This window comes from Notolabrus celidotus, chromosome 22, assembly GCF_009762535.1.
Source record: "Notolabrus celidotus isolate fNotCel1 chromosome 22, fNotCel1.pri, whole genome shotgun sequence".
Classification (NCBI taxonomy): Eukaryota; Metazoa; Chordata; class Actinopteri; order Labriformes; family Labridae; genus Notolabrus; species Notolabrus celidotus.
Window position 1 is genome coordinate 11,095,010 of NC_048293.1, and position 24,398 is coordinate 11,119,407.

The window sequence follows — 24,398 nt, forward strand, 5'->3', positions numbered from 1 at the left end:
ATATTTTAATTTGTGTTTTGGATTAATAGCCCTGTGTGGGTTTTGTTTGCATGTTCCCGCTGACAAAATGAGAGCATTGTGCACAATATTGCTCGGCAAAGCTATTAATCCCTGCTGAAAACATGCGCCTCATTATGGACAGCACGTGGGATGGGGATCATTTAAGAATTAAGAAAAAAAACTTCATTGTGAAATTTGTTCATGCAATAAACGGGGAAATTCTTAATTTAAGTCATCATGTTGTGAAATAGCAAAAAGGTAAGTCAAAATTTTGTGGTGAAAAAATAGTCCCCATTTGTTGGCATAACTTCCATGTTGAAAATTATAATAATACACTAAATTCTTTAAGGGGATATCGTTATCGTTATCCATTGTTTATAACATTGAAATATTATTTGGAGAAGTAGCCTACATTGAAATACGTTTTAAAATATATTTTCCTACTCTATATTATTTATGCTGAATTCATCCATTTTGGTTCACTCGAAAAGGATCAACCACGATGGAGGTGCCTGTTTCCTTAATAATAATAATAATAATAATAATAATAATAATAATAATAATAATAATAATAATAGTAATAATAGTAATAATAACAATGAGATCAAACAACGTCATTTTCAGAAAACAAAACCAATAACACTTTAATATAGATTCTGTTCTTGTCACTACAAGAATACACATGTACAAGCCATAAATAGAATTACACAAATGATTGAAGAAATCCCGTGAGGCATTTAAATGCATGTAGGAATCCAGATATGCAGATGTGGAATATTTTACAGCAACTTCTTGTTGGTCTTTGGGTCCATTCCTGAAGCCGACTTCTGAACAGATCTCGTCACATTATCGTTACTTTTTATTATTATTATCAACATCCTCTCAAAATAATTAGGCTACTAACAAACTCGACAACTAAAACGGTTGCAAACGTCAAAAATATCTGAAATACATATTGTACACAAACTCTATATTTTTTTTTACAAATGTACAAATTGCAGAGAGAGAAAGTCCACAGCGGATGGAGGGGAAAGAGTTTATGAGGAGTTCATGATCGGCCGGGAATACACGCCTTGGTAGTAAGTCGTGTCAGGTATGGAGGAAGAATCCAGACCGGCTTTACCCGCCATGGAGCCCATGGAAAGCGCCCCGGTCATGGGGGAGCCATAGCCGGAGTAATGCATCACCTGCTCATATGTCTTAAGGTCCATTTTGTGATGCTGCTGCTCCGAGGACATGAGGTTATTTATGGAGAATGGGTGGTTGAAGGAGTAGTGGTGCTCCGGTTTCAGGTGCGCTTCGTGCGCGAGGACAGAGTGATGCTGAGACATGAGGTGTTGCCCCTGCGACACCGGGGAGGCGGCGGCGTGCTCCGGGCTCAGGGCCTGGCCCGGCTTCATGTCGGACAAGGACCGTTTGTGTTCGCCGGAGGACGAGTTGGAGTGAGGGGACTCGTTGCCGTTGCAGCTCTCTGAGCTGCTGTTGGAGGAGCCGCCGTCTCCACCTTTACGACCGGAATCCTTCATGGTCTTCTTGTCGCACTTGAAGCGCTTCTGCCTACGCAGGTAGCAGCCGTTCTCAAACATGTTCCCGGAGTCCGGGTGGAGAGTCCAAAAGGAACCTTTGCCGGGCTTATCCGGAGACCTGGGCACTTTGAGGAAACAGTCATTGAAGGACAGAGAGTGGCGGATGGAGTTTTGCCAGCGCTGCTGGTTCTGCCGGTAAAAAGGGAAGAGGTCCATTATCCACTGGTAGATCTCGGCCAAAGTCAGCATCTTGCTGGGGGACTGCTGGATCGCCATGGTGATGAGGGAGATGTATGAGTATGGTGGTTTTGCGTGTGTGTAGCTCCTGCGGTAGGTCTTCGGGTCTCTGGACCTGTTAATGTTGGACTGTCCATAGATGGGGCTCATGGCGTTCATGTTAGTGTAGGATGTCAGCGCATTCATCGAGGCGGGCTGCGCCGTCATGGGGCTCATACTGGGGCTGAGCGCTGCGCTCATGGCCGTCATGCCTGCTGCGCCCATGCCGTTCATGGCTCCAGCGCCCGGTGACATGCCGGTCATGGAGGGGCTCATACCCGTGTTGACGTATGACATGTTCATTGAGTTGGCCGTCATGTTGGCGGAGGTGTTCATGCCGGACATGCTCATGTAGGTGTTCATAGAGTTCATTCCCAGGCCGGTGTTCATGTTGCCAACGGAGGTGTAACACTGTCAGGAGGAAAAGAGGCGATCATCAGTGTGATGGCACAAAGTGTGACAGTAAGAAATAAGATCAGCTGTAATAACTGAATATAGAGGTCTGTTTTTATTTGAAGTGTTGTGAAAATTAAATAATAGCATCATTTCAGTATCATTATAACTTTTGGTTTCTTTACGCACGGGCGTCTTAAAGTTAAAAAGAAAATATATATATATCTGCTTCTGAGGGAAGTCGTTATAAATAATAAGAGAAAACAGTTAAAATGTGTTTGACAGTAGATAAGTGACCCTGCTAGTGCGAGGAAATTCAGTTAAACAATCCGTCAAAAATGTAGTGTCGATGCTGACACCTTTTGAGACTGCGCTCCCACGTAAAACAGCGACTGAAGCCCAAATATTTGAACCCATCTCCCAAAAATCAAAGAGCTCAGGTGTTTGTCGAATGAAAACAAGACAAAAAATAATGTGATTAAGCAAAGATACCTATAGATTTATGAAATTATAATCCGAGTAAAAAGTTTCCCCCCTTACATGTCAAGCAACTTTGTTAGGATAGTGCGCTGCGTGGAGATGGGGGAGGATTTGGAGGCGCCTCAAGTCAATATTTGATCACAAAGTTAATATTATCTCAGGGCTAATATTGAGTTGTATAAAATGGGATCGGCTTTAGACAGAAAAAAATATATATTTAAGGTACCCACCTCAGGCTCTCCGTAGTAGGTGCTCCAGTCGGTGTGTTCGTGTCCTTCCATTTTAACTGCTCCGAGCATCATGGAGGACTTTTACAAAGCGTCTCCCAGCAGTGGAAAAGCCGAAAGTGTCTCTAATAGCAGGTGACTGGGGACCACAGAGTGTATGCGGGTCGTCGGTGTGTCCCTTCGTCGAGAACTGGCGCATGTGTGTCTTATGGAGCCAGCCGTGAGATGTGTCTGTCAGTGACTGGAGTTGAAATGACGCTCCGTGCTGTCTGTTAACGCTGTGATATAGCTCTGTGCGCTAGGCAAGCCTCCAATCCCTACTTCTACGCCTTGGGCCCTATTTGAATAATCTCCTCGCACCTAGGCGTGAGACTCCTCAGGCTCCCCCTCCCCCCAGCCCCAATTGTACACCTGCGCTGAGTGAAAAGAACAGTTTCTTATGAAAAGCTTCATTATAAACTAATCTTATTGTATTTTGGCTGAGTCAAAAAAGAGCCATAAAAAGAATGTTTGGCGATCTTCCTCGGTGTGCTTTTCATTACGCACATCCTGCAAAGTGCTTATTCCACTTCAGCTGAGCTGAAATCATAAAACATGTTTAATGTGATGCTTTCAAGGAATTTATAGCCTAACCTCAAATACAACTGTTTATTACTTTACACCAAAAACACTCAAGAACATGTCACCATTTCTGAATTTGAATGAAGTCTGAGCTTTATGCTGCAATCTTTCAGCATGCAAATCTTCAGCATGCAAATGCATCCATTAATTGATCATTTAATATTACACCAGGGTATGTTGCGAGGGTTTTGTTGCACAGAAAATGTCAAGGTATCAGGCCAACAGTAACATCATTATGCTTTTTAACACCAGTCTAAACCTGCTGTGAATATTGATCATACGGCTGATGTGGGCCTGCATGTGTACGGTGAACATAAGTAACGCTGGGGTTCATGGAGGTGATTTCAGTCAAACAAAACGGACTATTTAAGTGAAAAAAGAGGAAATATAATCACTTTACCCGGGTTGTTAAATATTAACATTATAATTGTATTAAGAAAATCTTAGGTCCTGTTAAATTGTGTAAAATATTCTTTAAATTTTTACCAATATTTGCAAAAAGAAGTCGCCATTTATTCCTGATTGCTTATATGGATTGCTATATTACTGTTTCTTAATGTTTTTAATTAGAGTTGAATATGCCTCACAAAGCTTTAGAGCGCCCTCTCTCGGTTATTGTCCCCTACATACTCTGCTTTTAGTTTCACATAAAGCAGGTTTTATTCTTTCTGGTGCGAAACGTTTGAGAGAATGGAATTTGTGCGCATTTTAATTTGTGTTTTTGACGCAAGACAAATGCAAAATAATGAAAGCCACACTGAACAGTTGTGCTTTCGTAGGCTATGAAGTCCCATCCTAATTGAATCACCTTTTTTTATTGCTGAAAACAAGTTAAGTTTCACTGGACCCAATTTGGCACATTTGAATTAAGCGTAATGATGCGTTTATTTTCCTTCGTGTTGTTTTTTGTCATGCGCTCCATGAAATGAGGGATATTTTGGTTAATCTTACGCAGTGTTCGGCCAGGCCCTGGGCTGCGAAGGCCCTTTAATCCCCGCAGCCTGTACAGTATTTGTATGACACAAACATCAAGGTGAGGCTGCAGTCCGGTGCCAGCCACGTGTCAGTAGTGGTACATCTATTTGACTCCATATTTACGCAAGAGCATAACTATCAGTACAGAGGGCCATTAGTAAAGGCGAGTAAACCTGTCGTGTTGACGAGGGACTAACAGAGTCTGCTTAACTTGGAAATGAGATCATGAGAAAAAGCTGTGTGTGTTTGAGGATTGGGGATTTCAGCGCAGAGAGCTGGAGGTGGTCAAATCTGCGCTTTCCGGGCTTCTCTTGGTCAACACGAGATTTTTGGGCTATTTTTGTGTGATTTAAAAGACCAATGCAGACATAATAGAACAACCGTTTAATCAAATAACAATGTACAGCAGCTGACATGTTATTTTCCTATAACGTATGGGTGGGCCATAGATATAAATATTCACACATGAATTAGTAATACATAAATTAAATCCTAAAAAATACACAACACTCAAAATAGTTTCACATATTATTATTGTTTCACAAAAGGACACAAATTTAGACCTTAAAAGACTAAACCTGTGTGCTGAAGTGTAACAAAAATTAATTCTGAATTTGTCTGCATGTGATGTATTTGCAAAGTCAAAACAGAAAAACTAAACAGGGCCCTTTTTACAAAAGAGTGTAAACCCTCCTGATGGATATTTCCAACATTGTCTAATACAATCGGGAGTGTAGTGGCTTTAAAGTTACATTACATGAAGTTTTTCTTTATTCCAAAATTACAGGCACCAAATCCCTAGTCTTCCAAAATGGTCCTTGACCTGCATGACATTCTGTTCCTGAATGAGACATGTTGCTAATTCTGAAGTTAATCATCAACCTGCCTCAGTCCTCTGACATGGGTGAAGGTCACTTTTTGGATTTAGTCAAAAACAAGAACTTTAACTGGGCCTTTTGCCTCTGCTCTATCACCTACATTTTAGATGTTGTCCTTCTCTTATCCTTGTGTTTGCTGAAATGTAGAGTGTCCTTTTAAAGGGAGTAACTGCAAGACAATAACTGCTCTAAAAAGTGTTTACAAGTGAGGGAAATGACATTAAAAACTGCTAGTGTCTCTTCTAGGCTTACATAACCCATAGCTAATTTGACATGATTGGAGTATTTGAGACATAGCACTCAATTTAAGAGAAATGGAACCAGGGCTTTTTTTTTATCAATTCTAATCCATGTCATTTAAAGACTTTAATGCTATGTTTAAGGAGCAGTTTTGCAAAATTATCAAGATAAAAATCAATCATCAAATACTGGACCAATTTATTGCAATAGAAAATTCAGCAATACCACAAGTATTCCACCACTTTTCTTGTTGTTGTTTTTTCTTGTTTGCTGTAACTGTGAAACTCTACTCAAGTATCATAGTATTATAAACAAAGGATTACATATAGTGGCATTTATGAATATGAAGATGTAGAAAAATGTACAGAGCACAGCGTGAAGATATATGCTGCACACATTTCCTAAGCTTGCAGCATTTGAGAAGTGGTTGTCGTTGCAGCTTTGATTCACCGGACCTTAATGGCTGCACGTGAAATACAGTAAGATTCATCTTACTTATAATTAAAAGAGACAAACAAATGAAGACATTATAAGAAGGCCAATGAATATTGGAGTCAGACTTCAGCTACCAAAATGAGCAATGCAAATGAGTACAAAATGAGCAACACCAATTTAAGAAGTAATTATATTTCTTTATGTCTTTATGTAAATATTGCCCTCATTGGTGTTTTAAACAGTGAAATGTCTGGCTGTGTTATGTGCACTCCTTTTAGTTATGTCAGTAGAAAGTCAGCTACACACTAATATAGTGCAGATCATATAAACTGTTCCAATATAGACATTAGTTTTTGTTTAGCATCTGTTTCACCTCAATCTTAATATATATACTGTATATATATTATAATATTGTGTGTAGCAGGACATGAACTAGAGTTTTCTCATTCAATGTGCTTGACAGTTATTGCTGCAACATGAAAACTGCATAGCTGCTCACACTTGGCATGACAAAAGAACCGTGTTCACTCTCCCTACAATGATTAGTACGAAGAAACAAGAAATAACTGAAACAGTATACTGTGTTTTTGTGAAGCTGACCTTTTCCCATTGCATATTTTTACTCCACAGGCAAGTGGTGTTTCCTATCTCACCTCTTTCTTATGCCACTTTGTCAATCAATTAACCTCCATGATGATCAGTGTTACATTTCACACATTCAGGTGTCATTTCTCCACTGGTTATTAGAAGAGCAAACACTAAATGATGAAAGTTTAAAGAGTCAGTTAAAGAGTAAAAGCACAACGCCTGCATGATTAAGGCCCTAAAATGACACCAATAAGCCTGGTTTTCCGCTCCAGATGCTGTTTGGTGTCTGGGGGTTTTCTTGGGTGCAGGGCCAGGGGGGCTGAGAACAGGGTGCTCTCTGCTCTGTGAGAGGGAAGGCGGAACTCTCAAACATTCCTTCAAACACCCAGGAGTTGTTGGCAGGAATGTGTTAACTTTAAGTTTCAGCTTTCAAAGTAAGGTTTTTTTTTCTTGCAGAAATTTAAAGATTCACCTAAGAATGCCTCTTTTTGTGCTTTTGTATCCTCTGAGTGCACAAAGTCACACAAAACAGCACAGGGCAAAGGGTTAAGCATGTAATTCATCAAAATAAAATTAATAACGAGAAAGTCTTGCTCTTAGAAAGTGGTGGAAAAAAAATGTTTGCTGCCAACTTGCCTGTGGTGACAGTAAACATTCCAGAGCCGGGCTGGAGTTTGGACTTGCCATTATCTGCCACAGCTGTGACAACGCCTGTTGGCCGCAGGTTTGTGGCTGGCCACACTGTGTTTACCTGGAAATGAATCTGAAAAGCGGCTGGACTGGGAAGGCACACAAGGCAGCTAAATAAAAACTGAGAGTGGTTACTGCAACGAGATGCAGGGTGGGAGGGAGTCCAGAGTTATTGCACTGGCCTCAGTGGGTCAGGGCGCAAACACAGGCGTAAACGCACTAAGGAAATCCTCAAATACGCACCTTTTGATATTGAGAGGAATGTGGGGAGGAATGCCATTCGATATGTTTTATGTTGACTGTATCCATGGCAGATTCAATACTCCTCTCTTGTCATGGTAAAGGAGCCAGTGTTGACTGCTGCCCTTCATTTATCAGACAAGGTGACAGTTTATCTATCGGACCACAGGAGGAGAAAGAGGACGCTGGGATCCCAAGAGATGCACAGATCAGATGACACAGAGCATAAGCACCAATTTAAGGCTCTTTAGGAGCTCAGATTGTTGCAGTATAGAGTTAAGAACTAATTAAGTTTACACTTTCTGATGAGACTTCCATTATATAAGGTTTATATGGATATAGCTCTTTCATTAACATAAAAAAAGAATAGAGTAGAGTTTAAAACATTATAAGACCGCTTTCCAGTTTAAAACATATACAGTTTCCTCACCTTCTCAAGAGGCATCCTTTAAAAGAGTTGCCACTGGATCTATTAATGGTGATTCATTCATTCACCAAATTATAATATGGATCAATAAGATCCATAGAGATGTATAGAAAATACATTGACTTGGAAATGTATTAAAACCTGTCAATTTATAACCTGCAGAATCACAAACCTTATTCATTATTATCAGTTTGAAATTGAGAAGCCCGTAAATTTATATGAATGGATATCCAACATTTACAGCTACGTTATCAGGCAGAAAGGTTTAACCAGCAATATGGGGATTTCAAGATCTTCAAAATGTGTCTTTTTTAATGCCTTCGCTGCTTTCATTGTAATTCTAATCAATCATATAATAACATATATGTATTTACAACATGCATATCATACAGTGTAGATTTTTAGAAACATTCAACAGGAAATGGTGTAAATAATTAATCAGGAAACTGCTACATTTAATGTGCGGATTCAAGAAAAGTAAGTTGTGACACTTAATATGTGGAGTCAAAGTATTGTTTTTTTTATATTTGATTTCCAAGCGCCAGTACTGCAAGCTGTGTGCACAAGCTTATATGCTGGCTCGCAAATTCCCGATGTGCAGAGACAATGTTAAAACAGCTTCTAAGAGCCTGCTCTCCACTTCACCCTGCTCACTTGTTGTGCAGTTACAGCAAAGCTAAAAAGAAAAGCATGATGCGTATAGAATCATTTTCAAATTGCCAAGATGGACAAGTGCAATGTCCCTATATAATGCACTGTGCTGAGACATTTTATGTGTGTATACGTTGATTAACTGATTTAAGGAATGCAATTATAATAGTGCACACTCAGCCTTCACAAGGTATTCATTTTGTTTTGGGAAAATTACTATTTGGGTTTTAATTACAGTAAAACTGGGACTATAGTGATGTTATCTTCTGTTGTTCTCCCTGTGTTGTATGGATGTTTTTATCTGTTTTTGCTTCTCTATACTGATGTGAACATATAAAGTTTAAAGTAAAGGTAATTTTGATTTTGGAACATATTTGACAAACTGTATATTCTGATATTGATGTGTTGAGATGCTATTGCTCTCGGTAATGTCTGAACTTTCCAAGTAAGTTGCCGGGATGTGTATTAGAGCCAAAAGATTTAATATCACCAAATCAGCACATTGTTATTCATTAGTGGACCAACTGCAGAGTCAATACACATTTAATCACAGACTGAAGGCAATTAAAACAGGAGGGGGGCCACTAGTGCTATGTTAATTAAAGTGCCGGGCTCCCATGGGAAGCTCTGCGTCTAAATATCACTACAATCAAGCCCACGCCATAATCCACGATGAGCTATTGCCGTTCACACTTGGCTGTCATGCTGTCAGATCCATGTCAGGCTGGACAAGAGGGCAAACCTGGCCCGCTGATTAAAAAGTTCTGTATTTGTAATGGTCTTTCTAATCCTAGCTGACTCCAGGGACATGAGCACAATCAACTAAGATCCCTTCCATCTTCATTAAACTAATTTATCACATATTTTAACCCAGTTTTATGTTGATTTGTTGTGAAATAGGGGTGGAGTTGGGATATTGTAGCAATCTTTAATACAAATCTTCCTTTGATCAAAACAAACCTGCAAATTTTCAACTATCTCTTACAGACCTCATGAGAAAATACACACTCACACAGACACACACATCTCAGCTCTACATCTGAGAGCGGCTTTTGCCCCATTTCCTTTTTCCATCAATCCCTCAGTCAGTCAGTGAGTGCAGCTCATATCTGCTCCTGTCTTATCTGTATTCCAGGCTGATGGAGAAATTCAAGTTTGGGATTACCTCTGACTGCTGACCCGAACCCATCTCAGAGAACTGGCCTGGCCTGCGCTTTCATTATCCCCATGCTTCAAAGCCCCATACAACAAAATCTCACACTCTCTTGAGCAGGCACACTTTGCCGGCGTATCTCAAATCCCTGTGGCTGAATGTGCTATCCTTGTTTGGTATGCATGAGGGTAGAAATTAAAAAAAGGCTGATAGTGGAGAATGTATATCTGGTCTACAGTAGAGGGGAGCCTATATCTTCTCCCTTCCACAGGGCGGTTGTCTCCTTCCTGTATGAGATGAGGGCCCATCCATATGCAGATGGCTAATTTGTAGTGTTTACAGAGGAGCAAAGAGGGGGCTGACAGCTCATGAAGAGGGCTGAAAAGAGGCTGACTACGTGTCACCCCAGGAGCCCGGTGGTAAAGCCTGCCCTACCAGAGCAACAACATAAGTGTCCAATCTGTGTTTGCTTACCCGTGGACACCGATGGTTGAGTCCTGGCCAGGGGCCTGTAAATTGTGCCTTTTTTTACTAGCCCTGACAGCTAACAGGCTATTGGGAACCGGGGCCCAATGACACAGCCACTCAACAGATTAGCACCTCATCAGCCTCCTGCAGCTATGAACAAATACGGTCCCTGCCTCCTTAAAGACACAAAAGGGCCGCCGCTGCTAAACAGCCCCCCGCCAAGAGGGCCCCCACCCTCTTCCAGCCACAAAACTTCCTGGTCTGGTCTTTCTCTGGGGCCACAGCTGCATCAAGGGGTTCATCCCCAGTCCCCGAGCCCACCCCGACCCCAATTGGCAAGATGTGTGTATTTCAGGTGAGCAAATATTGCCACTTGCCTGAGAGTTCAATGGCCAGCCCTTTCAAGAGGAGGTGTGTGTGTGTGTGGGGGGGGGGTATGTGTATTGCATTGGGTACATGTGGCCTCACACAGCAACCGGTGCACAGGATGGGTCAGGGGAATTCTCCAGGCACAGCTGGAGTCAGCAAATCAAACATACCTATGTCGCTCATCTGCATTTTCCCAGACAGGGAAGTCATTTCCAGCTTTCATTTCCTCTCTCTTCTGCCTTTGCACTAAAATAACCACCCGACAAGTCACCACACATGCAGCTTTGACCTTTTATTCTGCAATACACAATATATCACTCGGACTTTACCTTTTGTAAATGTCCCTAATAACCACATAACTGTGATCATTTAGACTGTTGAGAAAAAAATAAACATGCAGGGGAGGTGGAAGTTGATCACTTGCTATGCTGATAATGCATTTGTCTCCGATACTCACATGCTAAGGTATAATCACTCTGCAGCTATGTGTAATTGCTCTCTTGGTCTTTATGTGTAACAAACACAAAAAAGCTAAGTTCTGTGAGATTATTGTAAAAACTGTATTTAGATGTTTTATGGATTGTGCATCGATATCAAAAACACAAGAGTGCAAAAGTATAAAAGTCAGGCTGCTGTGTATGTTATTGTCATTTCCAGGCAGGGAATGTAATATGTATTGTAAACATCTGAAGACACTATTTAGGGATTCTGCAATTATTTACACTCATTCTTTCTTGCCAGTGTGATGTAATATCATGCCCTATATATGAGGTTAGGTTAAAGTCATCAAACGAATCACTCTATTTGCTGGTCATGATTGAAGGACAGCATTGTGAGGATTGAAGGCCAGCAGCTGAATGCCATACCAACATGCTGTCAGGTAAAGAATCCAGGGCCGGCTTAGGTAAAGGCCACAGGCCCACGGCTGCAGCCAGCTGTGTATTGGGTCGGAAGGTGATGTGTCAGCGCCGAGGACCACCTTGATCCCCCCCTGGAAGTCAAACAGAAGTGTGGGTCGCTGTGTCCTGGGAGGCCCTCTCTGCCATCACAGTGAAATGGAACTGGCCCAGAAAGCAAACAAGATCTCTCCCCATCTCTACCCCCCCCCCCCACAAGCCCAGACCGAGCTTGTCTGGGTGATGGGTTTTTCTGTTGTTCCGTTTGTTTGCTTGTTTGGTCTGGAGCCCATGGATACCCAGCATGAAGTAAAGAGGAGAAGCAGAGGAATCAAGGACATAGAGAAGAGGAGAGGAGAGGTAAGGTGGTTATGCAGGGGGGGTAAGGATGTGTGACACACAGACCTCCCCTTGAGGTGACGAGAGACCTGCCGAGAAGCTACCAAGCAAAGCTGCTCGACAAATACACACAAACTGCAGGATCAGGGCAACAAAGACAGATCTCTGTGTCTGATCCTTCACCAGATGTTATTTGTGACGTGCTCCTGACAGCTGATTCAAGTCGGTTCTATAAGGATCCTTCAAAGACTATTTAGAGTTCACTCCAGGAGACACCTTGCACTGTTTCCACTTGATATGTGAGACATACTTTTGTGTTAAGGTGTTCGTCCAACTAACTTCCAAAGGCACATGTGACTCTTTAAATTAAGCTCTTACTAATTACTAACCATATGACCAGTTTCACAAATTTCCCACAAAGACTCTGGCTGTCCAGTGCAATTTGACCACATAAACCCACAGAGAGTGACACCTTCTGGTGGCAAAGAGGAATGCCTTTTCAGTGAATGAGGAAAAATATTGTACTAATGTATATGCATAGTCCCCCTATAACATTATGTGAAAGCACATGAGTATAAAAACAGCATATGTGCCCCCACTTTGAATCCCCTTTGCACAATATTGAAGAAGGCATTCTTAAGATATTATATTATTGCAGCATGTCCTAAAGTGTAAAACTTTTCAAAGATCCTGTGATGTTTTCAGACATATGAAGAACTTGTCTCAATGGAATGACAATTTGCCCCGTGTATGGTTTTTCCATATAAACCATAGGTCACCTTGTTAAAAAGATCTTCTTTGATAGTGCTGAAAAAATCTATAGCTTTTGATCACAGGAAAATTCCATTATCTTCAAATCTGTTACATTTGACTTTAATGTCACAAAACCATTCTCTCAAATATAAGATGATCAGAAAGAGATCATGCATAAACATCATCAATCAATAAATAGATCATTTTTATGTATATTCCTCCAAATACTGAAGAAGTTATCCCAGAATACTTAACAAAAGGAGCAGGTCCAGACTGTAATCCTTGGTTTAGTATTTATGAGATCCAGCATGAATCTACCATGAGCTAGGCCCTGACAACAGTGGCAAGGGGGAAAAACAACCTTTTTATAGGTAGAAACCTGGAGCAGAACCAGACTCATGGGGAACATCTAAGCTGATATCACATGGGCTGAGAAAGTGGGGAAGAGGGATGAGTAAAAAGAGAAAGAGAGATCAGAGAAACTGCAACAGGTATTAGAGCCCTATGCACTCAATCATAATCCTTGTAGAAAATGTGTGATATTAACAATAAATGTTTAGCACTGATGAAATACATTAAGTATGACTGGTAATAGTAATTTTTGTACACAGTGCCAAACTTTGCAAATACATCATTTTTGAGTGAACACCAGAAACAGATTCACATTTTAGTGTCATGTTTTGGTCTGTTCTTTGTTTTCGTTTTGTGATTTATGGTTATTCTTGTCCCTTCTCAAGCGTATTTAGTTTTCCCTCCTCTATGATTGTCTTCACCTGTGGCTTGTTGGTCTCACCTGTGTCCCCTTACCCAATGTGTGTGTATAGTCTCTATGCTTCCTCCCCTCTGGTTCGGTTCAATCTGTCAGGGCTGGAGAGCCGAGGAGGAGGAACCGAGTGCAGGTTTTAATTAACAAAAGAAATAAACAAAAACTTACTTAACTCAAAAAACACTGGGGACACAGGAACACAGGAATCTACTAGACATGAAACATCACAAACACATAATGAACCGACACAGACGGGAGGAAACACAGAGACTGTATACACACTCTGGGTAACAACCCTAAAAACTAAATACACCTGAACCGGGACAAGAGTAACCAAAAATCATGAAAAAGAAAACAGAGAATAGACAAAAACATGACATTTAGAATCAAGAGGGAGCTTTAAAATAGTCCTCTTTATTTATGTGAGTGTTGTTTCAGTATTAAATAACACTTAGTGGTCCCTTTCTTACGTGCACGCAACATCTATTGCCATCAAACAAAAGCCGTGTTATGACCTGTCATACTGGTCAGTTTTTTGATGACAGTTTTATTATTGTATTCAAAGCTGAAGGTGGTGTTGTACTGAACTATATCTTATTAGTTTCTGATTTTACATCTGACCTCTTTATACATATACAATGAGTTTAGAATAAGTGTGTTTGTATTAAAAATATGAATATGAGGGGCGCTGGTGGCCTAGCGGTCTAAGCACCCCACAAATAGAGGCTACAGTCCTTGTCGCAGGGGTCGCCAGTTCGGTTCCCGGCCACGACCATTTCCTGCATGTCTTCCCCCGCTCTCTCCCCACATTTCCTGTCTCTCTTCAGCTGTCCTAAATAAATAAAGCCCCCCCTCCAGAAAAAACAATATATATATACATATATATATATATGTTAATATAAGAAATATATAAATCTATATACATTTTCTTCCTGCAGTGGTCAGACTCTATAACCAATAACAATAACATCACCAAAACGGACTCAAGCGCAATATTTCCCCAATCTATTTATTAACGTGCAATAATTACTTCCTCTCAGTTCATCCTTCTCTTCTTACATGTGCAATACATCTTTCTACCCCTCTTCTCAGTTCTGTTCTGTACATTGTTTATACCTAGACTACAAGTCTGTGCCCATTTTTCACCATGTCATTGGTTTTGGAAATATTTGTAAATGTACTTATTTAGTTGTGTATATACGTTGTTAATATATGCTTATTTTTACTTCTTTAATTTTAATTGCTAATAACTTTTTAATAATTGCTATTTTATAGGCTCTTGTTTGCTTTATACTGTTTTGCACTGTCTACTTTGCTGCTGTGACGGATAAAGGGTATCTTATCTTAAATATGAAACATTAGATTGTTTTAAAGAAGGCATGCAGTTTTGAAACTTCTGCGCCTCCGTGCAGCCAGAGGAGGGAGCCATTGCACTTGTTTCTCCTGCAGTTCTTGTCCTCTAAATGACTGCAGCTCTTTCCACATAACTCCTTTTATTTGAGAGCTACACTGAAATATGTGCCAAATTATGCAGAGTAAATGGGGTTTTCTCTGTTCACTGTTGACTAACTCAGTGAACTCTATCCTTGCTGTTGTATTCTTTTTTTTTTTTATAGATGTCTCCCCCTGCACGCAGGTTAATGGGGTCATCTGGCCTGCAGAGAGGATCCACATCTTGAAATCATTCAAACAAGCAGATACACAAAAGCACTTGTGAGGATCATTTGGAGGAAAAAAGGCTTCAACCTCAAATCTGTGGCTATCAGATGATAGCATTGCAATAATGCTAGCTAATGATTGCTCGCCAGTATCTACAGTCATTTGTAGCGACCATTGGTGGAGGTATCAGGGAATGTACACATCAAAGATTTTGGAAAATGAATGACAGATGTTTTCTGGGTTCTTTATCGTAAATATACGTTTAAACAATAGACCCATTCTGGAGCACAGTCCAGGTTTGTCATATGGTCAAGGCTGCGCTTGATACTTAAAGGGACAATTTCAAAGTCTTCCACAAACCCCCACATCACCACCACCCTCTTTAACTATGTCGTTACTCTGTTGTGGTGAGCGACTGGCTCTGCAAACTGCTCGATGTGGTTCAACAATCACATCCAGCTGCTGAAAAATGGGATCCGACATGTAAAACCACTGCACACACACATGCTCACTCACTCACACATCATGATGCAAGACACACAAAACTACAGGCCAGGGCTGCTGTTATGCATACTTTGACTTTATATACAGTCTAAATCTATGCTGAAGCACAGGAATTCAAAATGTATCGTTGAAGTCAGGAACAGAAAGAGAAAACTTCTTAGTTAAGAAGTTGGGTTTTTTATTCCGTTGGTATGTACTGAAATATACAAAACACTGACACCTGCCAATCCAGCGGCAACAAAGACAGGAAAAAGGGCAACAGGACACAGGAATGTACTCCCAAAATACACCAACAGAGCAAACTACAGAACTGAAGTACTTCAAACTCCCATGAAACCAAAATGGTGTCATACCAAGTTTTTTCTTTGTCCACTGTCTGGACAAAACGGCTGCTGATTTGGTCCAAAAAAACCAAGACAAAAATAATTTGTTCAATGTAACCAAAGCTGCTGGCAACACAGCACTTTGGAGAACTAAAGATCATCAAAAAGACATTTTCCAGAAAGTGGTGTGCTTGGAAAGTCACATTACAACAAGAAAACAGAAAGATACACAGGAGCATGAGGCTCCGAATTAGAGTCCATGCTGGTTCAGCTTCACGAGTAGAGAAAATTGGCTCCGTTATTGCATTTACTTAACGTTTACAGGTTTGGTCTTGTAGCTTGTCTTGAATGTTCAGTTAGAAAAACATGGAAAACCTAGAAATATATCTATTTTTTGGCGAATTTATTTGGTCCGGTTTGATAAATTTTACACGCTGTTGGCATTCACTCACATTTCATACTCTGACTACTGATGGTTGGAACTGAACTCACTGTTTTAAGTTTAACACCTTCACTGGAAACCAAAAAAGTGTTTTCTCTCCGTAGCAGCGAATAGTGTTTCTATTCAATTGCTATGTTCAGCGGAAATATAGTGCAAAGACCTACCACAATTACAAAATACATTAAAAAACATACAAATATATGTGATGGTTCCAGTTTTATGTGAAAGGACTGTCTCACAAACAGTTCAGAAATGAGAAAAAACTCATGTTCTATATTCTCAGGCTGTAAATCCCTTGTGATAAGTGCCCTTTATTCCTGCAGTAAGCTCTCTCACTGTCTCTCTATTCCCCTTTCTCACTTATAGAAGAGTCATATTATTACTCAAATGTGTGTTCAATCACTAGTCTATTAAGTTTTACTTGCATATTTTAGTTTGTGATTGTTCTTGGAAATGAACCGAACTTCAGCAAATCCATGGAATGTTTTCATATTGTGCAAAAAAAAAAGACGAACACTGCTCCACAGGCAGTCTCTTGATATGTCTCTCTGAACACATCTCCACCTGTGCGCTGCTTGTAGCAGACATTCATGCTACAGTGTCTGTCTGGTTTCCTCCCCATTTAAAGCCTGGAGAGTCATTCTCCACCTGATTGGCTTCCTCTTCTGTTTCCACACCAAACAGTCTGGGATAGAACATCCTTGGCTCCCAAAGCTTGAGTGACAGTTCTTGATTTTAGTACATGCGCTGTATTAGGACCTCTGAGCCACTAGGGGTCCTCTTCCATGTCGTCCAGGTTGGGAGCCATGATGAAGTGTTTGGGGTAAACGAGACTGTTCTCATCTGCAAACTCCTCCCAGCGTGCGTCGTCGCTCTCGTGGGTGATGTAGCGCTCACCCCGCCGTGTCTCGAACTCCCTGAGGTCCAACCATGTCTGATAGTCCTGAGGGGAACGGACATGAACTTTAAATTCATTCAGTACTCTGTCTTCATTAAATAATTGAAACCCTTTTAATAATGAGCTTACCATGTATTAGGATTTTCATGTAAACAGGGACTTGTAGCATGTATTAATCACACATAATAAAAGAGCATATACAGAACATGTATTATTATTTTGTAGTCAGAAATAACATTTATAGGGTTTTAATCAGATGAGAAAATATGTTTTAAAAATGTATATATAAAAGCATAATAATAATAATAATAATAATAATAATAATAATAGTATTATTCATAAACGTATTATTATTATGATAACTTTTATTATTTTTCTTGTTTTTATGATTATTTTTGTTTTTATTACTATCATTGTTTTTATTTATATTATTATTATTATCATTATTATTAAATCATTCATTTGACATGGACAATGAAAATAACAGTACAACTTGTGCCTGTTAAAAACAGCTGTAATAACTGATGCTTTGCATATATAGATCAATACTGTGACTAGTTTTTTTAAACTATAACTGGTTTTCTAATTGTCTAAGAAGAAAAAGAAAATAATTTAACCTAATTATTCTTTTAACTTATGCATGGGAAATCCATGTCCTACATTTTTATCCTACAGTCCCCATAATTCTAAGAAGGTTGGAGTCACTGAGTAATCTGCATCTGGAGCCTTATTTTCCTCATTTATTTTTTGTTCCATGCCTTCATCTGAACATTTTGCAGTTTTAGATTTTAAGATGTAGCATAGTTATCATTTATGTACAGACAAATTTCAGTGTATCACTGTTGACAATGAAGAGACATGATGATGATGATGATGATGATGATGATGATGATGATGATGATGATGATGATAAAATATCCTCACCTGTAACCAGGGATGGCTGAGACACTTATCAACGCTGTACCTCTTCCTCATTTTGACTTGGAGAAGATTGTTGATCAGATCTGTGGCTGTTAAAAAGACAAAATGAGCTACATTAATCAACTGGACTTAAAGAATAGTTCATCAGATACTGAGAGTTTACAACAGGATCTGACTTTTAAAGGTGAAACACCTTTAGCTGATCTTTCTACAAAAGTAAAGGTCAGCAGTGCACAACAACAAAATACTTCCTTTGTGCTTTCACCTTGAGATACCTTTCAGACTGTAGGTGGGAGGAGCTGCAGCTTGGGCAGTTTTGAAAATGATTCATATTAACAACAGACAAAGAGATGTTAGAGCAAAGTTCAGACACCCCAGACGAGTGGGTGGGGAAGATGGTACTGAGGCGACAGGTCTGAGTATCAATTTGACAATAAACTACTGGTGCAACCACAATATGAGATCAAGCACTGGTGATTATTTTCATGTTTACTCTTTTGGCAAACAACTTCTCCTTACCCTCTGCAGAGATGTCCTTCCAGGGTGTTGGGGGATACATAAATGCAGCATTCTGGATCTGGTCATTAATGTCCTCGTCTTCATTAAAAGGAAATGTCCCACTCAAGCTGACGTAGACAATAACTCCTACTGACCACATGTCTAAGGAGCGGTTGTAGCCTTTACTGCGCAGCACCTCTGGAGCTAAGTAAGCCGGGGTTCCCACTACGGACCGCCTGAACGACTTCTCGCCAATGATGCGGGCAAAGCCAAAGTCACACAGCTTTACCTGAGAGGAGACATAAGACTTTGTCATTGCATGAGCACAGCAAAACAAAGACACACACATGTGCAAAATGTGCGCGTTTTTTTACCTGAGGAAAGGGTTCTGCAGAAGCCAGTAGAACATTCTCAGGCTTCAAGTCACAGTGAACAATATTTTTGAAATGCAGATGTCTCAAAGCCACCAGAATCTGTTGAAAGCAAAAGTCAGAAGAGCCCACAGTTAGCTCAAAAACTCCACATGAAAACACTGAAAACCCCAGGATGTAAGTGTTTTATAAACACGCTGATGTTTGTGTAATCTAAGCAATAGAATTTATGTTGTTTTCATATGGAAAATAACAGCAGTCTAAGCATAAAAGCGCCCTTAAACACTTCCATCCTGACCAGTACCTTTGCATAAAGACATATGATCTCAGCATCTCATCTATATTCACAGAGCCTGGTGTAAGCTAGCCCCGCTTGCATGTCTGCTTATGGCCCTGAACCAAAACCACTGTGCGCCTGGCTCCCTTATCCTCACCCTAACTTTGACAGAAATCCTCCCGGCCACATCAGAGCCAGGCCTGCCGCAGCTAATGGGGCTCTTGTTAATGGCTCCGCTCCTGTTGGGACAGGAGATCCAAAGCGGCTCAGGGGCCTGATGCTCCTCTAATCAGGCCACAAAGCTACCAGCACACTGCAGGCTGTAATACGCAGCCAGAGAGGAGGCTGTGATGCCATGCAGACGGATCCTGTAAACAATTCCCCCCCCCAATCAGCTCACCACAAGAATAAACAGGCCCTGGAGCTAGAAAATACACTCAGAAAGCTACACTTTAAAGTACGACGCAAGAAATGCTTGCTAGAAGGGACGGGAAATACTAATCATTTGATGTGGAAGTGATGTTATAGTGATGTTAAGTGATCAAAATCAAGTTAAGAAGTTTAAGTCAGCATGTGAGAACTGGAATCTTAGAAGTAAAAGAAGAGAGGTATCTCTGCAACACGCACCTGTGTGACTAAAAACTTGGTGATCCGTTCAGGCAGTTTGCTTTTTTCGCTTGACAGAATCATTTCCAGCATGTCGCCATGAAGCTTCTCCATGACAACAAACACCCGCTCTGGCGTCTCAAACATACACTCCAAGTTGACGATACCTGGGTGATGCAGATTCTGCGGAAAAGACAGAAAACACTGATTCAGGAATAGAGAAAGAAAGACACAGACATAATTGCCTCTTTAGCAATAAAAAAGTTTGTAGCATGCATACATCTCAGATTTTAAAAATGTAATAAGGCATTATAATAATTTGGGTTATTACCTGTAATATAGCCACCTCATTCCTTAGCTGGCTCTCCTGCTTGGTAGGAAATCTCATCTTATCAATAACCTTGATGGCCACATCTCTGCCACTTTTTCTGTGTTTCCCTAGAAAATTATGAAACATGGAAGTATAAATAATGTTAAGTTAACTGTAGCAAGTTGAAAACAATCCACATTAGGATCTCGTTGCATAAAATGTTAGTGGTTCCATATGAGAAGTAAAACATACCTCCATACACGATGCCAAACTGGCCTGATCCCAGAACCTCATCAGAGAATATTTGGTAAACTGAGGCAATATCCTGCGCAGAGATAATGTGCACGGTTACTCTTGTGTTTAGCTTCTACTGCTATAAGGTTCATGTAATTTTCCATCCTGGCACCGGGAATGGGTGAATATTTACATAATCAAAACCCCAGAGCAAATATTTCTCTTCCAAAATGTTTTCTGGTATTGCCAAAGATGTCTTTATATTTAACTTTCACTCAATGCAGAAATGAAACTAAGACAAACATCCCTTAGCCAGAAAACTGGGTCTGCAGCTTCCCCTTTCATGCAGCATTAAAGCTTCTACTGGAGTTTCTGGTAAAGAAACAGTCAGATACCATTTCTGATGTTACCACAACAGCTATTTTATTAGCTCATGAAGGCATGCATGTGCAGATTGTGCTGGGAAATTATGCAAGAGCGCCTTTAAGAATAGAAGCCCCACTCACCACATTCTCCTGAATCTGGCTGTTGGACACAGATATACTGATGGAGAGCTCTTCTGGAGAGAAAAACACATGATGTTTGAACAATAATCATCTGGAAAAACGCCACTTCACCAGTACAATACATAGCCAATGAATTCCCAAGTAGCTGCTATGTGAGGGGTTAACACTATCATATTTTTTTTACACAAACTTGAAGCTTATCCCAGCTGCATGCCTTCAGTAACAGCCCCCTAAATGAAGCATTTTATTACATGATAAATTGGTCATAAATTTCATCAGAGAAGATATGCATGACTGAATGGTGCAAGTATTCAATGCATTTCATAACAGGGAATTGGGGCAGCCACTTGGCCAACTCTGCATACTAGCCAATGAATAAGACAGCCAAAGATAAAAGCAAGAAGAAAACATTATGATGAGATCATTTAGCTAATGCTACGCCTAGCTATGTCATTTTAATGAGAAAGAACCACATAAACAACATCAATATCTGTGTTTTCATTAACTGTACTTCATCTACCCATACTTAACGAACAGATGATGACAGCACACTTGTGAACAGCTTAATGTCATATACGAGGAGTGATATTTTTCTGACTTCTTCATTTTTGTAACGCTCCACTGCTAGCATGTTTGACTTGTGTGGATCACAATTCTGCAAATCAATATTTGTTCACAAGCTGACAGACTCCAACAGAATTCCAGGGCTTCTTCTAATCGGAGAGAATATCACTTCTGTCCAGATAATTTGTGTTACCCTCAGTTTCTGCACAGTCAGGTCTGTTCATTTGTCATCTCCAGACAGTGACTTACTTCACAGCCACGCTTCCTTTAGCCCGTAAACATTAACACAGGGTTTTTCCTGCCTGTTTGAAGCTATGGGTGGCAACATAACTGACTCTTGGCCACTTAAGCCAAGGTGACGCAAAATGGGTCTCCCTTTTTTAAAGGGGAAATCTCAGATTAAAACACTTCATCATGGTAAGATGGTTTTTCATTTGTCTTAGCCTGAGTTGTTGTCTTAGTCCTGTAGTGAGTCAGGAAAAGACTCTGCAATATTACATGTAATTAATGTCGACAAACTTACTCTTGTGTTACGCTAGGCCCATATAATAAAACACTCAAATCACTCCTCATGATATATATAACGACAAACTCTGTCATCATTGTAAGAAAAGAACATAAGAAGATAAGAGAGCTGCAATCTTCTACTCACTATGATCTTTGCCCTGACCAGCAGCACTGGCCAAGCTGGGCTGAGGGGTGACGGGCATCAGGGCCTGTCTGATGGCCTTCTCCCAGCCCTGAGCCACCTCCATGCCCACTCCTGAGGCAGCCAGAGCCGGGCTGTGGTAGTGACTGCAGTTGTTCTCCCCTACGTAGTAGACCATGGTGGCGGTGATGATCTCGAAGCAGTGTGGGTTGCTGCCCTGGGCCAGGTTACTGTAGTCTCTGGACTGTTCCACCTGCAGGATCTCGGAAAGTGGGATTTCCTGAGAGGGGAGTGAAGGGCAGAGATGAGAAATGATACAAAAAAAACGAGGAGGAAAAAATAACAATGTGCTTCTGAATAATAACTGTCACAAGGAACAAAAAAACAAAAGATTGTAAATCAGTCCTGTTAGAGATGGTCAGAAATATGCAACTTTTTTTCTACATGCATGTTATCATGTAAAACATAAATCCAAATATCATGGGATGACAAATGAATAAAAAACAGCTCTATTTTAATTTTAATTTAAATAATTTGATAGATGATACATTTAAAAGTTAGACACAGATACAATTTTTCTTTGTTCAGTTCACAACCAAAATAAACACCAAAAATAAACAGTACACAAAAACTGCTCAACTTAACCTATTCAAAACTAGCATGATACTAAAGACAATGATACAAACAGTAACACTCACACTCCCAAAGTCTCCAAGCCTGTTTGTTGTAATCACAGTGATGATGAAATAGTCCCAAATTTAACTTTCTCTTTTACTCAGCTCTCGCTTGTGAGCACATACTGATAGGGGAGTTTGAGTGTGTTTTAAAAGCCCCTTCCCCTTCACAGTCCCTGTCAAATCAAAGAGAGGAGGGAGGGTCGAACAATTTAAAAACACAAAGAAGTTCCAGCCAATGGGGGCTCACAGCGGCACACGCTGTCCCCTCCGCATGGCTCACCACAGAGTATCAGATGAAGTGCTTGCGGTTAGCGGGGCCGGGTCACGTGAGCCTGCCCTGCGGTGGCTCAAGTGCTCTGGTTCCCTGATTACAAGGCAGGGCCAGCCAGAGGCCCCATCTGAGCACGAGCTGCTGGCGCTACCGCCAGCCGCGGAGACGAAAGACACAACAACTGCTGTTCCTCAGCAGGGTAGGAGTGTGAGTGGGTGTGTGTGTGTGTGTGTGTGTGTGTGTGTGTGTGTGTGTGTGTGAGTTAGGGGGTTGGGTGCAACAGATGAGTGTGACAGAACTCAATCTAGCAGAGACAGAGAGAAGCCCCCTCACCCGATGAAAGGGTCTTCAGAGAAAGCCACAAGTACAGGGGGCTTGCCTTCAAACGAGGAGCCGTTATGGCTTCCAAATGGTGAAAATGGCTGCCATGCCTGGCAAGCGGGCCACCACGCGACCACCGCTAATCAGATTGGAGGTATAAAGAAAAGAGGAGAGGGGAGGACAGTGGCCACACATTGATGAGCAGCAGGCAAGAAATGAAAGGAAAATGCCCAAGACAGACAGTTTCCCGGATACAGATTGAGCATATGGAGAGTCTGTGGTTAGGGAGAAGAAGCCCTCTAAAAACTTTGCTATGATGTGTGCAGAAAACCATCTATAGTAATCTGCCATGTAGATAAAAAATATGAGAGTGTGAAGCAACAGGCACAGGACAAAAACTCTCTATCTTGAAAAGATGGCATTTACGGCTAGCCTTCAATTAGCCTCTCGAAGGTCTTAAACATTGCTGAGTGCCAAGTTGATAATAAAGAACCACATAAAGCTGCCAGTAAACACACCCTGAGGAGTCGGTCCCTGCTGAGGTTTCTTTTGCAAGACTTTAGTGGCAGGGGATGCAGGGTGTGACAGAATAATTGGGAGAGAAGAGTGAGTGCATTAAGTCTTTTTCAAGCTTGTGTAACAACCAGCCTCAGAAAGAGACAGTGAGAAAAACACACACAGGAGTATAGATACAGCTGTGCATAAAAACCACCTGTTTGAGACACAGACACTCTGCAGACACTCAGTGTTAACGTGCTGGCTCCCACACGGGAAACTCTGCTGGGTCCTACACACCATCCTGCTGCGACACAACTCTGACCACAGCTCGAGGAGGTGTCAAAGTTTCAAAACACACACAGTGACATGAACAATAAAGTGAATTATATCCCCCACCCGAAACGATACACACACACAAACACACAAAAAGAAAAACACACATGTGGAAGCCTTTACCTTTCAGGCTGCAGTTCCCTCC

The 24,398-nt window shown here is 40.8% G+C and overlaps 2 protein-coding genes across 6 annotated transcripts in view; both read right to left on the reverse strand.

The window, feature by feature from the left end:
• Positions 1-617: 617 nt before the first annotated feature.
• foxa2 (forkhead box A2) lies at positions 618-3,329 on the reverse strand. Its single transcript, XM_034675467.1, has 2 exons — positions 2,906-3,329; positions 618-2,213 (listed from the first exon to the last, which is right to left on the reverse strand). The coding sequence occupies exons 1-2, from the start codon at positions 2,975-2,977 to the stop codon at positions 1,038-1,040; spliced, it is 1,248 nt and encodes a 415-aa protein (XP_034531358.1). The 5' UTR covers positions 2,978-3,329; the 3' UTR covers positions 618-1,037.
• Positions 3,330-15,711: 12,382 nt separating this feature from the next.
• The window catches only part of prkd3 (protein kinase D3), a 57,526-nt gene continuing 48,839 nt past the window's right edge, over positions 15,712-24,398 (reverse strand). For 3 of the 5 annotated variants that reach the window (XM_034675659.1, XM_034675658.1, XM_034675662.1), the window contains 9 exons: positions 22,157-22,433; positions 20,941-20,993; positions 20,453-20,525; positions 20,222-20,328; positions 19,912-20,073; positions 19,011-19,109; positions 18,658-18,925; positions 18,142-18,227; positions 15,712-17,262 (listed from right to left, as the gene is read on the reverse strand). In XM_034675659.1, the coding sequence (XP_034531550.1) occupies positions 17,089-17,262; positions 18,142-18,227; positions 18,658-18,925; positions 19,011-19,109; positions 19,912-20,073; positions 20,222-20,328; positions 20,453-20,525; positions 20,941-20,993; positions 22,157-22,433 (1,299 nt within the window). In that variant the 3' untranslated portion in view covers positions 15,712-17,088. The remainder of the gene's footprint in view (positions 17,263-18,141; positions 18,228-18,657; positions 18,926-19,010; positions 19,110-19,911; positions 20,074-20,221; positions 20,329-20,452; positions 20,526-20,940; positions 20,994-22,156; positions 22,434-24,398) is intronic. The other 2 variants (XM_034675661.1, XM_034675660.1) reach the window with 1 other exon arrangement.

Bases quoted from the DNA above. Each gene is read 5' to 3' on its own strand.
- foxa2 (XM_034675467.1), bottom strand. From the start codon at position 2,977: ATGATGCTCGGAGCAGTTAAAATGGAAGGACACGAACACACCGACTGG. The intron at 2,214-2,905 runs GTGGGTACCTTA...TCCTCCTGACAG, and splicing joins CCTACTACGGAGAGCCTGAG to TGTTACACCTCCGTTGGCAA.